The sequence below is a fragment of the Anopheles ziemanni genome, chromosome 3 (genome assembly GCF_943734765.1).
Source record: "Anopheles ziemanni chromosome 3, idAnoZiCoDA_A2_x.2, whole genome shotgun sequence".
NCBI classification, from domain to species: domain Eukaryota; kingdom Metazoa; phylum Arthropoda; class Insecta; order Diptera; family Culicidae; genus Anopheles; species Anopheles ziemanni.
The window spans coordinates 22,621,380-22,635,768 of NC_080706.1; the positions used below are offsets into that span (position 1 = coordinate 22,621,380).

Genomic DNA, 14,389 nt, shown 5'->3' on the forward strand with positions numbered 1-14,389 from the left:
CCCTCTTCTACCAGTCGCTGAGCGGTGCGCGGGAAAGTGCTCGTGGGCGTTGCACACATCGTACATCATTGGATTTATGCTTATTTATTATTCCATTTCACGTATCTGAAAGCGGTAATCGCTCCAGTCTGCATATTGATGCACTTTTATGCAGCTCGGTGCCACTGCCGTTCGAAAGGAAAATCGCTTTTTCTCGCTTGACCGTACCCGTTTGCCCTTCCGTTTTTCCGGTTCGCTGCGCCTGCCCGCCCACCATCCCGTTCCGTTCACCGCAAAGTGGACACCCGGTGCAGCACCTTCGGAAGGTTGTAGAATTCGGAGAATATTTGAAAAATCACCATCGTGCTGCAACCGGAAGTCGGCTCGCTCGTTTGAGTCTATAAGTGTGTGTGTGTACGTGAAACGTCGCTCCGTTGTGGAAAAGTAGCGGGCAAGGAAGAACGCCGGACGATGGCGCACGTTCCGGATGATTTAGTCCATTTTTTAGTGCCTCACAGCCCCGTTCACTTACTATCTCGTTCCCGGATGGTTCCGTTCCGACAGTGGTGGAAACATACAAATGTACTTGCGTCCACTGTTCCCGTGAGGTAGAGTGCACCTTGCCCTAGCGAGTCACCGATCGTTTGCGCACCCGTTGGCCAATGGTCACCGGGAGTTAAATTTGCAACACTCTAAATCCCCTCTGGATCGAGCTCCGGCCGTTCCGGTCGTTCTCCCGAGTGCATCCGGCTGCACTCCATGGCAGATTCATCGTGTCGCGCGGATCATCACGTACCAGGGATATGGTTACCTTCCAATCCGGTCCATTGCTTCCCCGGTAGCGCCCGGTGGAAACGCAGAATCTACCAAATCCAGCACTCTGGCATACCGGTCAAGATAGTGAGTGCATCCTGCACGATGGGAATACCTGGTACGTTTGGTTTCGGGGGAGGGGAGCAAAGGACGAATACGACGCAAAAAGGCGACTTAGCTCGAAAGCAGATGTTTGACAACATAATGGGGTTGGTAAAATGGATTCGTGCCTGCTCTGCCTCATCCATTACGTCAAATAATTCAAATCTATTCATATTTCAGATGGCAAAGTGTTTTTTCGGCTTCTTCGTTGAGCTCTGCTGTGAAGCATATGCATGGATGGATCTACATCGGTGTAGCAATGCTTGATTACCTCAATGTATAAACCGTCCAAGTTGTAAGTTTTTCCTTCACATGAAGGACGTTGGAATGGTTCATGAGTAGACGAATTTATACACGCACTAGTGACCCGTCTTCTGCCATCACTGGGCAAGAAGGTTTAATAAACGTTTAGTGTAGTTTTCAAGGCATATCCTTGTGGCCTCAGTTCTGCACCACATAGGACACTACGCCACGTTTCGCAAAGACTGCAAAGACCTTCATTTTTATTCTCTCTCATAGATGTTTCCAAATTGAAAGAAGCAGATATCTGGCCTGGCTGCAAGACTGTAAGCGAGATGCCGTACCCTAGATCGGACCGTCTGGATACCGACGGCAAGCATAATTTATGTAAATAAACTTGAAACCAATTCTTTTGCTTCCGTGCCGTACCGAACGAGTGTCGTCCGTGTCTGGACCGGAGAACCTACCAGAGAGAATCAGCTGTTGAGCTTCGACGTACGCAGTGGATGCAAATTCATGTATCGGCCAGCCGCCCTAAACTATGCCGGCATAGCCGGTTCGGCGGACAGAGTGTTGGTTTGCCGAGAAAATGTATCGTCTTTATCTATGATCTCTTTCGTCTCGTTTGCTTTTGCGTTTCATTTGTAAAATTGCACGTATTCGATACGCATTTCGGTCGGCTGGGTGGGGGATAGTGCTGCACAACACACAGCACCATCTACGCATGCACGGGCACAGTCAGGCGTTGGATTTAGGGAACGTTGGTGTGGCCGAGAGAAATCCCTGAACGTGGCACCGACGACGAATTAAGCCACCAGCCTCCAGGCCGATGCAATTAAAGGCGGAATTTAGGGATACGAGCCTTCCGAGAGGAGATCCACCACGTGGTCGTTCCCCGGATCGAACCATCCTATCCACAAAAGTCCCCGGGAAGGATCATACCCTAACCCACCGGGAAAGAGTATCGCCCCGGGTGGAGTGCGGAGAGATTGTAAGTGGACGGTAAGCTAATTTGCATGCCCAAACGAAACGAAATCTGATTAGAACTGGGACGACCGAAAGTCGCCTTCGGACGTTTTCCAAGGAAAAGACACAGGTCCCTCCGCTTAAAAACCTCTATCCCCCGGGCTAAGCCCCCGGTGGAAATTGCGCACCGGGAAGATGTTCACAATATCTTTAAATACATCGCACCTACGTTTGCCAGCCGCCGGCGTGATGGAAAATGCACGAGCAGTATGGGAGCTTGGTTCGCTTTGAAAATCACACATGTGGCCTTGCTTATTAAGTAGCCTTTGTTTGAATTGAATTTTCGGACGGATTATGCATTCAAATCATGCTCGCCTATTTGGGCAAATTCAATTAGTATCGATCGTGCGGAGGAAAGGGCACCGGGCACCGGGTTTCTGCGTGTGCACGGATGGGCAGGAATATATATACACGTGTGTGTGTTTTTGTTTGCCTACACTGTGTGGGAAAAAGGGCGAAGGGGAAAAGTTTCATCCAACAGAACGGATCTCCATATAACCCCTACAAACGTTGGTTCAGTAAACCGGATCCCAGCCGTTTAATAATAACTTTTACACCAGGCAGTAAGTTTTCACGCAAAATGACACATTTCCACTCGAAGCTGTGTAATCCACTTGGAACGAAAATTTCCCGTGCACACACAAAACAATAGGAAGAAAAAAAAAGGTACGAGTAAGACAGTTGGGTCCCAAACTGTCAAGAGGCGGAAAGGTTGGAGTTGCAAAAAAAAAACAAAATCTTACAAACAAACAAACATTCTTTTCTTGGAGCCTCTCCGCAGGTATTCAAGTACTCGAGTGGACGGGGACGAGTGCTTGGTGGAAAAATGGTGGCAAAGGAAAAACAAAAAAACACAGAATGGTGCACCAGAAAAACTTTCACTCATAAAATATCTTCATAAAACAAACCATTTAAGCTCTTCATTTATCACTCGACTGTCCCGCTGCGAAGGGCAGCTCTTCGGGGTATAGAGTTCTTTTTCTTGCCGCTCTCGTCCTTTTCGCCATTGCACAATCGGTAGACGGCGAGAGGGGCATTTGTTTTTTTTTGCTGCTTTCCCGCTTACATTCGTGCTCCCGGCAAGACACGCTTCATGCCGTTTGTGTCGTAAAAGTGAAGCGTACGGCAAGGTAAGGAAAATCACTTCCACCTTCAGCCTCACCTTTCGGTAGTAACACCCGAGGGCGCCATGAAGAAGCAGCCTCCCAGCGGCCACCGGAACGGTTAAGCGGAGGTCAGGGACGGGGGCGCAGAACTTTGCTCTCCCGTAACTTTCCCCGTCGCCTGTAAAGCCAGGCGCGTGTCCAGCGGTGAGGAAAACGACACCGGCTACAGAGGAGGCGCGCAGGAAATCGGCAAAGTAAAACTCAAATAAATGCTCATCTTGTCCGGAGCTCGACGCTTTGCGCTCGGTCGGCCCGGGGTTGGTCCACTCGGATTGAAGTTTTTTGTTTACCGTTCGTGTGTTTCTTTCTTCCACCGTACCGTGGCATTGTGTCCAGAACCGGTGGCCTCCGGGCTTTCCCAGGCTGAGCAATAGTACAGTATCTCTGTTTGTCTTTTGCCGGCCACAGTGTGCAAGCATCTCGAGAAACCCGGGTGAGAAAGTGCTGACCCGGAAGGTTGGCGACAAGGTTGAAGATTTAAGGCAATCGGTGCAAATTTTACGGCATCCTTTGGCAAAGTAGCCAGGCCAAGTGCAAATACCAAGAGAACGTTTTGGGAAAACGGGACGATGAAGACGCTCTATCGAATGCACCGGAATACTCTACCTATTGCGTCGTGCTCTAGCCGAAGGACAAATTTACGGCACACATCCGCTAGCAAACCCGCACACGGCTTTGCGCAAACAGTGCTTTAAGCAAGCAGCTGGAACCGGGCCCCGAGCATCTGAGCTAGCCACCGAACAGTCAAGTAACCGTCCGAAGCATCTCACGACGGATTGTTGCAAAGCATGCTGCATCCCCCCGGACAACGGTCGACGGAGTTTGAAAACTAAATTCCTGCTCAAACAATACCCACTCGGCTTGAAGTATTTTGCCACGGCCAACTGTGGGAGCCTGCGGGAAAGGGACAAACGCGTCGGCAACAGCTTCACGTCCGCATTCCATTCCGCAGCTCGAAAGCTCTCCACCAACACCGACCCTGTGTTTCTGGCACTTCGGCAATGCCCCGAGGATGTAGCCCCCTGCGAACGGGTACATTGCGGATATTGTTGCGATGCTGCACTTTTCCAACGACCTTTCCGCCCCCCGCAAGGGGATCGTCGTGAAGTTATGTGTTGCAACGGTCACCCCGAGGCGTTGCTGTTGAACGAAAGTGAATTGTTTTGGCAGATGGTGCGCCGTTGCTTTATAAAATTTTACGGTAATATCCATGGCATGCCCGGTCGTCTTCCCGCGCAACTCCGGGCCGGAAGGCCAAACTAAGCATCTCAGTGTCAAAATATGGCGTTGGGACAGACGAGCTTTGTGCTTTTGAAGATTAAATTCCGGCCACTCAGCGAAAGGAGTCTCCCGTCTTCCTCCTATTCTCACCGTCTCACCGATCCTCGAAGCATCGTTCGCTAATGAATGCTGTCACTTTTTTGGACGGTGATCATGAGGATTTTAATAATTCACGGTGACTGCTTGCGTTTGTTTTGTGTTTTTTTTTGTGCCTCATGTCGGCCCGAAAATGGTGTCATTCGACAAATAAGCTTTCCAGCGCGCGGAACGAATGGTTGTTTCTTTGATGGTAGCTTGTGTTGTCAGCATCAGGTTCCACCTCCTCCACTCTTCTTTCTAGTGGTTCTAGTATTACTTCCCGATCTAAGCATTTTTTTTTGTTTAATCTACTCATACTCTGGTTCCGTTCGTTAACTCGTTGGTTAGCTCGGAATTTGAAACCAAAGTACATTTTTAACACGATGACTGCCATGTCATCCAAAAGTAGGTGACAGCTGAAATCAGTTCTAAAAAGTTTTTGACCCATAAATACATGAAAATGCAACATAAAAATTATAGTATTATTTAATATCAATTCTTTGAGAAGCTAAGTTTTCGCTTAGCCTTCAAAAATCGTTGGTTTAATAAATTTTATACAAAAAAATTATTAAAAAATATTGTACTAAAAGAGTGTGCTAAAAACGCTTGGCAGTCAACGTGTTAATTGAAGTCAATATATTTGAAGTTTTAATAGTAGCATTCAACTTAAAATCTATAAAAATATGACATTGCTATCATAAGTATTTATGGTTCTGAAACTTCCAAAAGCAATTAAATGAACAGACAGTACAAGTAAAAACGTCCATTTCTAAATGTCGCTAACACGAATCTCACCATTTGTCTTTTACGGTTCGCAGTTGTGACGAATGGTTTCAATTAAGGACAGTCTCTCGCTTTTAAACGCAACACTGTGAGCGATGAAAAATAGCTGTAGATTTGGGTACAGTTTCATTCTGGCTTGGCGGTTTTCATTTATATTTCGATGATGAATATTAACTCAAGCTCTGTAAGGATTTTAACTTGCAGCCTGCGGAAGGATATCAGGTGACAAATATTGGTTCAGTATTAAATCGATAGTGAACTCGTCACGAAAGGCATGTTGATATCACTTAACGACGGTATTCTTTTTCATTTTCCATCGCGCTGATGAACTTGTTCTGCCTCAGGTCATGAATATCCCGGCAGTTCCAAGCAATATGGCACACATTTCTTCAGCGCACGCAAATCAATACGTGAACTCAACTGATCCCGAACTCGACCGGGGGTGCAGATAATGATCGACTTCAGCAAAAGTCTCCCAAACTCTGTGTGACGTGTGACAGTGGCATTCTGGGCAACATTTGGAAGCCCTTCCCCTCATTCGCTCGCCACCCTTGTGCTGCCTCGTATCGATTGTGTGGCAATGTGTGAGGAAAAGGCGACCGAAGCTACGTGATTGGCGCCCACATCCTGGAGGGTCGTCGCATCGTGCCGAACGGAAATTGATTTCGAAGCTTCAAGTGATGGCGCTGGATCAATAGGCAGCAACCGGTGAGCTCCGTAGTGAGAGTGTTTCTGGCAGCCTGGCCTAGAACCATTTGCTCGAGCTGCCATTGCTTGCCTTCCCGGTGCCGTATGGGTTTGTTGGCACAATCTACACCTGGTGGTGGCAAAAAGAACAACGTTCCTTGTGTGCACGTGTGTGGTTGTGTAGTTTAGTGTAAATATTGGTCAAGGCACAGTCGCACGAAGAATCCTGCGCTTGATCCTGCTCAACCGGGACCGTGCTCGATAAAAACACCGACGGCTCACCAAATGCGCCATCGGGCTCGAAAATCCCTTCCGAAGGGTTCTTGCATCAAACGGGATTGAACTGGCGGTGCTTGGAGCTTTAGCAAGTTTGATTGGTATTTCAATAAGTGGCAGCAGTCTTTTTAAGGTGAATTGAATGTTGATACCTTCCCATAAGTGGGGCAAAGCGTAACGCAACCTACAATGGGGCGAACGGAAAGCGAATATCTTCAACAGAACAGGAAGGAACATTGAACGCCACGGAAGAGTGGTTGCTATTTGGAAAAATCTTTCAGGCCCCTTAGTGCCAGCTGTTCCCATTTTCCGGCTGACATTTTTCTTGGAAAAGTTTCTAGCCTCCCTGGTTGGCCTCTCCTAATTGGTAGGAAGTTTCCCATTTGCAGCTTTCCCAGGGATAGTTTCCGGGCAGAAAATTAATGCGGTCTGTGAAGATGGGCCTCTTCTCGATGCCAAGGAAAAGCGTGCTCCACTCTCGTCTTTTGCCGGCTTTACCATCGCACCTGTGCAATTCTCGCGAGTGCGCGTTGTATCCAATCAAACTGTGTTACGCTCTTGACTTTTCAGCCTCCATCGTCGAGCGACAGCGGCTTCGTTCGAGGACGAGATTCCACTTGCCACGAAAGAACCTTCGCACAAGGCCACAGACTCTTGAAGATCTCCCTCCCCCTTCCCCTCTCGTTATGCCACAACCGCTAAGTGACACAGGAAATTGTAATGCAGAGGAGCCCAAGTGGAAATGAAATTTCCCTCATTCGTTACTGTTTTCACGTGGCTTCACTTCGAGTACCGGGGGCGAGTGAAAAACGAAACAGTGGCGTGTGAAAAAAGGAAGAAAGAAAAACACCGTGTGCTCGAAAACTAACCCATCTTCGCCAGAAGTTCCCTTCCAACAGCGATCAAACACTTGAACGTGGCGCAAGTGAACATGGGAAGGGAAAAATACACCATTTCTTTTCATGTTCAGCACCATCGTGGTCGCGACACACATACACACACTATGATGACAAATGGAATGTAAACTCGGCGAAGATGAATTTGAAGGCGATGAAAGTTCGTGCGTTTATCGCGGAACACTCCGGCAAACACTCGTCTCGAGCATCCCTCGAAGAGCTCCAATTGAATCACACTAACGAACGAATCAATCAATGTCACCCCGCTTGGGTACTTCGCGGGCACTGCACAAGGCCGAGGGTGGGGGTTTCTTTTTCCTTCCCATCCTAAAATGTGTTATCTGCCAGAGCCGTGCGAAAAGTGATTGGTGAGCTGGCCGAGCACGTGCATGGAGAGGTTGTAAAAAGTAACAAGGAAATAAGTGTTGCCAACGTTAGAGTTTTAATAACAGCAAATTTGAACAAATCTGCTCAAACAGGTGCCACGTACAGGGTGCTTTAGGATGGTATGATTTGCAATTTCCCCGGTGCGTTCGGGAAGGGGACACGTCATAAGCGATTCTTATGCGACCGATTATCACCACACCAGGCACTCTTGGAATTCCCCTGGTGCTACCAAAAAGGTTGTTTCGATTCATTGAACACACCCTAATGAGTTGCGTGAAGCAGGCGTTCTATTAGTTTGATTCCGCTAATTCCGAAACCCGCCTACAGAGTCCTTTCCTACACAATGGGGGCGGGGGTTGGTTCGCAATCCGATCCGGTTTCAACCAAGCCGAGCTGCCGGAAGGCTGCTGAAGTGTGGCACGTTTGTCTGATAGCACACGTACGCACCGGCGCTCCCACACAGTCGAATGCATGCATAAACATAGAGTCTCACACACACAAGACCCATCATCTTCGTCTACCCTCGGGGGAGCTCTGCTATGCGCTGTGGTTCGATATATGTTCTGATCCGGTGGATAAACACCCGTCCGTGTATTAATTATGCAAACAATCGAATGAATAATGGCTCAACTAAAAGGTTTTACGTGCCCAACGACTACGACGGCGACGACGACGATGACGATGCCGGTTGTTGGATGAAATCAACTGAAATACAATCCACCTTCGGGGTGTTCCCGGCGGTGGAAAAATGAGGGAAAATTCCGATCCAATCCAAACGACCCTACCGTCAGGATCCGATACCGGTTTTTGGGGAATTCTTTTCCTTCGGCATCCGAGTTGTCTGATGAAGTTCACACGGCCGCTAACGAGAGTGGGTGGAAACCTACCTTGGTTCCCACGTATCACGGTTCTAGAGTGTCCGGGAAAAGCGACATCGCTCCATTACCTCCACCACCCCCACCGTCAGCCATACGGAATATTTTTCGTCAGCAATATTTTGAGTGCGTTCTTTTTCCGGAACACGCTTAGGTTAGCTCCCATACGAGACCGTCACTTTGACTGATTTGGTGGACACTCGTGCACATGTCTGTGTGTGCCTCTTCGCACTTCCGTCAGTGGCATGTGGCGCCATCCTACTTGTTTGCACACCTTACGGTGGCCGTCTTTATCCACCTCGTCATCGGTTTATGTATGCTGGCCGAGTGATGCTGGCCTGTCCGGCATTAAAAATGCCGGAGAGATAAATTGCGCCCCGGCACGATAAAGTGAAGCAAATAACGTAGGATATAAAAGCTGCAGCCGGCCAACCCCCCCTGGCCTCCATAACCTTTCGCCCCTGTTGTTAATCGGGATCGGACAAGGATTTTTCCCCAGTCATCACTTCGAGCCGGACGGCTAAGGCAAAAAACAAAAAACGGTGACCCACAACTTGACAGCCGGAAGATCGGGAGACCGGCCGGTTGTGCCGATGCTCTCGTTGTAGGTGAAAAAAAAACAAGCAAACTTCACCGCCACTTTCCTTCGTCAGCCGCTGAGCAAACACTCCGACTCTGGACAAATATCACGGCCATAAAATGCAGTCTGGAAAATTTGCTGATGGCTGATGTTGTCGTATTGCTGCAGCAGTGACGGAGGCCAGGGGATGCCTGACGGGGGAGGGATGGGGGGAGGGGGTCTGGGGGAACAATCCCGTCCCATCCGAGTCGGAAGGTTAAAACGAACGGCAAATATTAAATCAAATTGTACGCTCCGATGAAGCAGAATTTTCGGGCCTCGAGAGCCTGTGCGAGTGGCAGGGTGAAAAGTCCTGATTTTCCGAGCACCGAGGACTTTGGTGGAAGACAGCGGGTTGACCTCGTGGTGACGTCAAACGCGCGCAGAAACAGATGTTTGCCCCGGGCCCTTGATATACTGCAGTGCATCGGATCAGGTAAGATATATGGCTATTTGTTCATGATTTGTTGGCTTGGAACGCTTCACCGCGTCGCCCGAAAGCCCGAGTGGCTGTATTTGTCGAAAGGGAACCGACCACTTCCCCCACTCGCCCCAAAGGGACGGCACGGAGACACGGGAGCGATTTATTAGAAACATCGAACCGGTGCCAGAATTCCCCCGCTTTCCCGCATCGGCTTAGATTTTGCACAAAAAAGAAAACAGACAAAAAAGGACGCAAATATAAATATGTATGCCGAAATGTTTTCCGGGTGCAGAAAATACGTCCGAACTCGAGAGTTCGAGGTTGCTGATTGAGAGATTGCTTTAAAGTGGCGGCGGAACTCCGGGACCCGAGCAAGGCAAAGTGCAGCTGACCGGCGTCGATCCCGGCCGGTCCACTGCTCGTTGATTTTCACACGCGAATTAATCAAACATGTCAGCGGCAAGCACCCACAGAGTCCTGGAGCGGTGCCGTCTGGCTGATCCCGAACCGGGTGCTCCGGCAAATCTCGGACGTGATTTGAATCGGCACCGTACCGGCCATTTCCATGCCGATAACTCAATTAGTGCAGTGCAGTGCAGTGTGCAGTTTTTCGCATGCACGTCGGTGGAGGGTAGAGAATCGGCATGCATCACAAAACAGAGAAGTTTCGTTGGTTTTTCCTGTGGAAATCGACAAAATACTGATTGAGCCCGGGATCCTTTTGCACTTCACTGGGAACTCATAAATTTTAATTTTATTTATTTTTCCCTCACCACTAATACATTGTAGAAAAACACTCGTGCATTTCTTGTGCTGTTTTATATACTTTTTCCAAGTAGAAGTTATAAAATATGATAGAAATAAAATGAAAAATAGAATTCTTAGAATTTAATCCTTGTTAGTTGTTCAGGCGTTCGAAAAAATATTTGGTAACCCGTTCTTGAATTTAACACAAAGAGCAGTATCAATACCCAATTTGAACAATGAACATTGAACAATGGAAACATAACATTCTGGCATTGTTGAAAAATTCGGCGACTGAAGTCATTAAGCTTTACAAACAATTTAAATACTGATTTGCAAATACCCGAAGCGATGCGAACAAAGTCATAAGCCCACGCTCACCCTTTGCCTGCATTGTTGAAGCGTTTTTCTGTAACTATGAATTTCGGCACAATATCTCCTCGCCACGGTAACCCTTTTGTGCGCGGGGCGAGGGTTTTTCCCACCGACTAATTATCCGCGTTTCATCGCTGTCCCGGCGCTGCCTAATTTGCTTCGGATGGTGAAACCTTAATCTTCCCATTGCCACCCGAAGACAACAAAGCGCCTCGTTTAATCCTTCCGCTGGCGCTTCCCACCACCCACCGCGTGATGCCAAAAAGTTTGGGGAAAACTCGTTAATCCCGCCCTACAATTCAACCCACTCTCCCTCCACACACTCGCCGCTACTACTCACCTGGATCGTCGTCATCCTCCGCCCAGTCAATTTGGGCCCGGGCAAGGTTAACCAGCAACAGGGCTAGCAACACGCCGCCCACTGTCGCCGGCTTCATGGCGTGTGGCGTGCGTAGCCGAGGCAGCCGGGGGTTCACCTTTTCCGAAGATTTTCACACGCCGATGTTTTCACTCTTGGCTCGCGCTTGGCCCTATATCTTTTTTTATTCGGTTAGCTCCCGTCACGCCCGCTGATGGTATTTAAAACTCACACCGAATCAACCGAGATAATCACGTTTGAACATCATTTCCCTATCGTAAGCCGCGCCCGGTGAACGCGTAGAACACACTGGCACACACACACACACACACAAGCACAAATACACAAACACACGAACGCACAACGCCGGTGGTTGGTGGTGGCACAGATTCACCGATTTTTACACTTTTTCTCCGCACCACGCACGAGTTGAACTTTGTTTTCTTCTTTGCCGCGAAACGATCCTTTATGTCACCTTTGAACTGACAGCGACTGTTCTTTGCGCGTTACGGCACGGCGAGACAAAAAGGATTATGTTGTTTCTGATGTCACTTCACGTCGTAGCACATGCTTGCCTGTACGTCCTTTTAATAAAAATGAATAAGGGATTAAGTTAAAATATTAATAATAAGGACAAGTCTTTTGGTTAGCTTTTAGATCGCGTTGCTCGGAATTGACTTAAAAGGTTGAGATGTGTACAAAACAAGGTTAACAAAGTACAGTATTTGTTGCTCTACAGGATTATTATATATGGCAGTTTCTGGAAAATTGCCTTAATGAAAGTAAGTTACACTAAATATACATCTCTACATAATGTTAACGTTTCTAACCATCGATCGATTCAGCACAACCTTTTCTTCCGTTACAAGATTCCATTTATCAATGGATGGATGCTATTTGCATGGATTTGTTAACAAGTTACTGAGCCTCAAAGGATCGATATCGACAGTCTTACGCAAGTGGACCAGTGCAAAAGGAAGCGCACGTTGTTGGCTCACGTAATCTGTCAGCAGTCCGGGCGAGCTTTGTTTCCCGGCGATGAATAAATACCACGCACTGGCGAAAGTCCAGTAAGCCTTTCCTCACGCTGAACCTCGGTGGCAAAGGGTGGCATTGACACCGAGTTGCAGTTTGACGACTGGACGAAACAGAGTGGATTAAGCAGCTCCTAATCACGTCATGTGACTTCGTCGGGTAGCACTCCGCACCGGAAGGCCGTCTGGGTTCGCATTGGCTCGGACGTTCGGTTCGCTGCCGGTGTTCGGAGTACTCCGGTGCTGGTCAGCCTTCCGTAAAGACTGCCGGTGTCGACGGACAAGGGCGCCTCGTGTTGAAAGCCTTTCCAGCTCCTTCGACCGGAAGTGCGAAGCTGTCGGGGCTGTGCTGTAAATCCCTGCCCGAGGCACGACCGGCGGAGTTGGTCGATGTTATTGTTTCGCCAGCGCACATATGCGAGTGTTTCCGGTGCGAAAGGCAAGGCGCTCCCGTGTGCATTGTGTTTGTGCTCCGATTAGTGTGGAGCTTACGAGCTCCATGGGTTCTTTCCTTCCGGGGAGTGCTTTTTAGTTCATCCTTCTCGATAAACCCTTTCAGGCGGATGCGGCACCGCCGGCTGTGTCCGGTCAGCGAAGGATCAGTCTGAAAATAGAGACGAGGAACATTTTCGTGTAAGACCTTGCACAAGAATGAAACAATAGTCCAAAATTTGTTTGCCTACATTTGGAAAAGTGATTTTGAAAAGCATGAAACATGCAGTTGCTTTGTTATTCCGTTCTGTTCACCTAACAAAAGCAAGCATAACAATGTCTGAACAGCCATGAAAGAATCAAAACATAGGTACCTATCGCGAAAGCAGTCGGTAAAATTTACCAACCCGTTTGATTATATCGACCGATAAATTTATCTACTCGAATTGGTATCGCGAATGTATTCAACTGAGCAGTCGGTAAAATTATAACAACCCATAAAAATACCTATCGAGTAGTTTCGCCGTCTGTCAAATTACCATGGAAACCTAGAGTTTGTTTACTTTTAACAACGCTACAATTAGTGCGACTTCTATCGTATCGAGAAGCATTTTAGTTCGTGAAGCATCCAAAAGATTTGAATGATAAATTCATTATTCTTTTTAAATGATGCGGAGAATGAAGAGGAGATAAATCTAGCAGCATACCGTAGGCGATTGAAGAAGCATTTTGATCCGCTTGAATTATCGGATAAAACGTAAGCGTATTGGCTCAACAATCGTTGCCACTGTTTTAACATGTTCCTTTTTCAGCTTCATTAACAATTACCGAGTTCCGAAGAGGGTGTTTGAAGAAATCCTTGCCAAAGTGGAACTAGCATAAGCATAAGCGTGGGTTATCGGCGGAAGAAAAATTGTGGAACAAAGATTTTTTGCTCAAGGGTCGTACCAACTAAGTGTTGGTATCGATTTTACTATGGCAATTGCCCAATCTACTTTTTCTGAAACGCTAGATCAAACTCTAGCCGCGTTGGAACGTGAACTAGCGGATTTCATAATCATGGATATGACTGCCGACGAAAAAGCAGACGCCAGGAGATTTTTTTGTAAAAAATTACCTGTCCTTGTGTAGTTATGTGCACCGATGGAACTCACATCAGAATTGTCGCACTTTACGACAACCCAATTCAATATTTGAATAGAAAAGGGTTTTACAGTTTAAACGCTTTAATGGTAAATATTAAATTTAACACTTCTTTATAAAATGCTTGTTGATAATGATCTTCTAGATATGTGACCACAGGCAAATGATCCTATTTGTAGATAATACAATACAAGCCCAATATCTTTATACTTAGAAGAAAAATGAAACAGTGGTGACCGAACGATGAAGCTGTTGGGTTTGTCTATTTACATATGATATTCTTGTACCCAATATTTATGATTTTTTTATTGTTGTTTAGGGAACTCTGCTTATCCTTTAAAACCATGGATGATTAAGCAACGAATATTTCTATTTTTCTATTTCTTTCTTATACATTCACGTACTTTTTTCTATCAAGTTTTTGACCTGCCATAATTCTAAGGTTGTCTTAGAGTGGTACAGGGTCAATAAGATTCATTTTGTACCAAAACCAAATTTGCCACAGCTTCGCCCCAATGAAAAATACTGGGCAATCACAAAACTTTGTCTTAGGCGAAGTGGTGTAACAGTTAGAGATGTTCTTGGCAAGCAGGAAGTGAACGGAAATTGCGAAAACGGTGTCTCCTTCCACGATACGGGCGCTAATGCAGGAACCAAAAAACAAAATACGT

At 47.2% G+C, this 14,389-nt stretch overlaps 1 protein-coding gene and 1 pseudogene across 1 annotated transcript in view; one reads left to right on the top strand and one right to left on the bottom strand.

The window, feature by feature from the left end:
* LOC131284349 (uncharacterized) overlaps window positions 1-11,188 on the bottom strand; it is an 88,810-nt gene extending 77,622 nt beyond the window's left edge. The window contains exon 1 of the mRNA XM_058313205.1: window positions 11,092-11,188. Within this exon, the coding sequence (XP_058169188.1) occupies window positions 11,092-11,188 (97 nt within the window). The remainder of the gene's footprint in view (window positions 1-11,091) is intronic.
* A 2,028-nt stretch (window positions 11,189-13,216) lies between these two features.
* LOC131284350 (putative nuclease HARBI1) lies at window positions 13,217-13,837 on the top strand (annotated as a pseudogene).
* The last annotated feature ends 552 nt before the right edge of the window (window positions 13,838-14,389 follow it).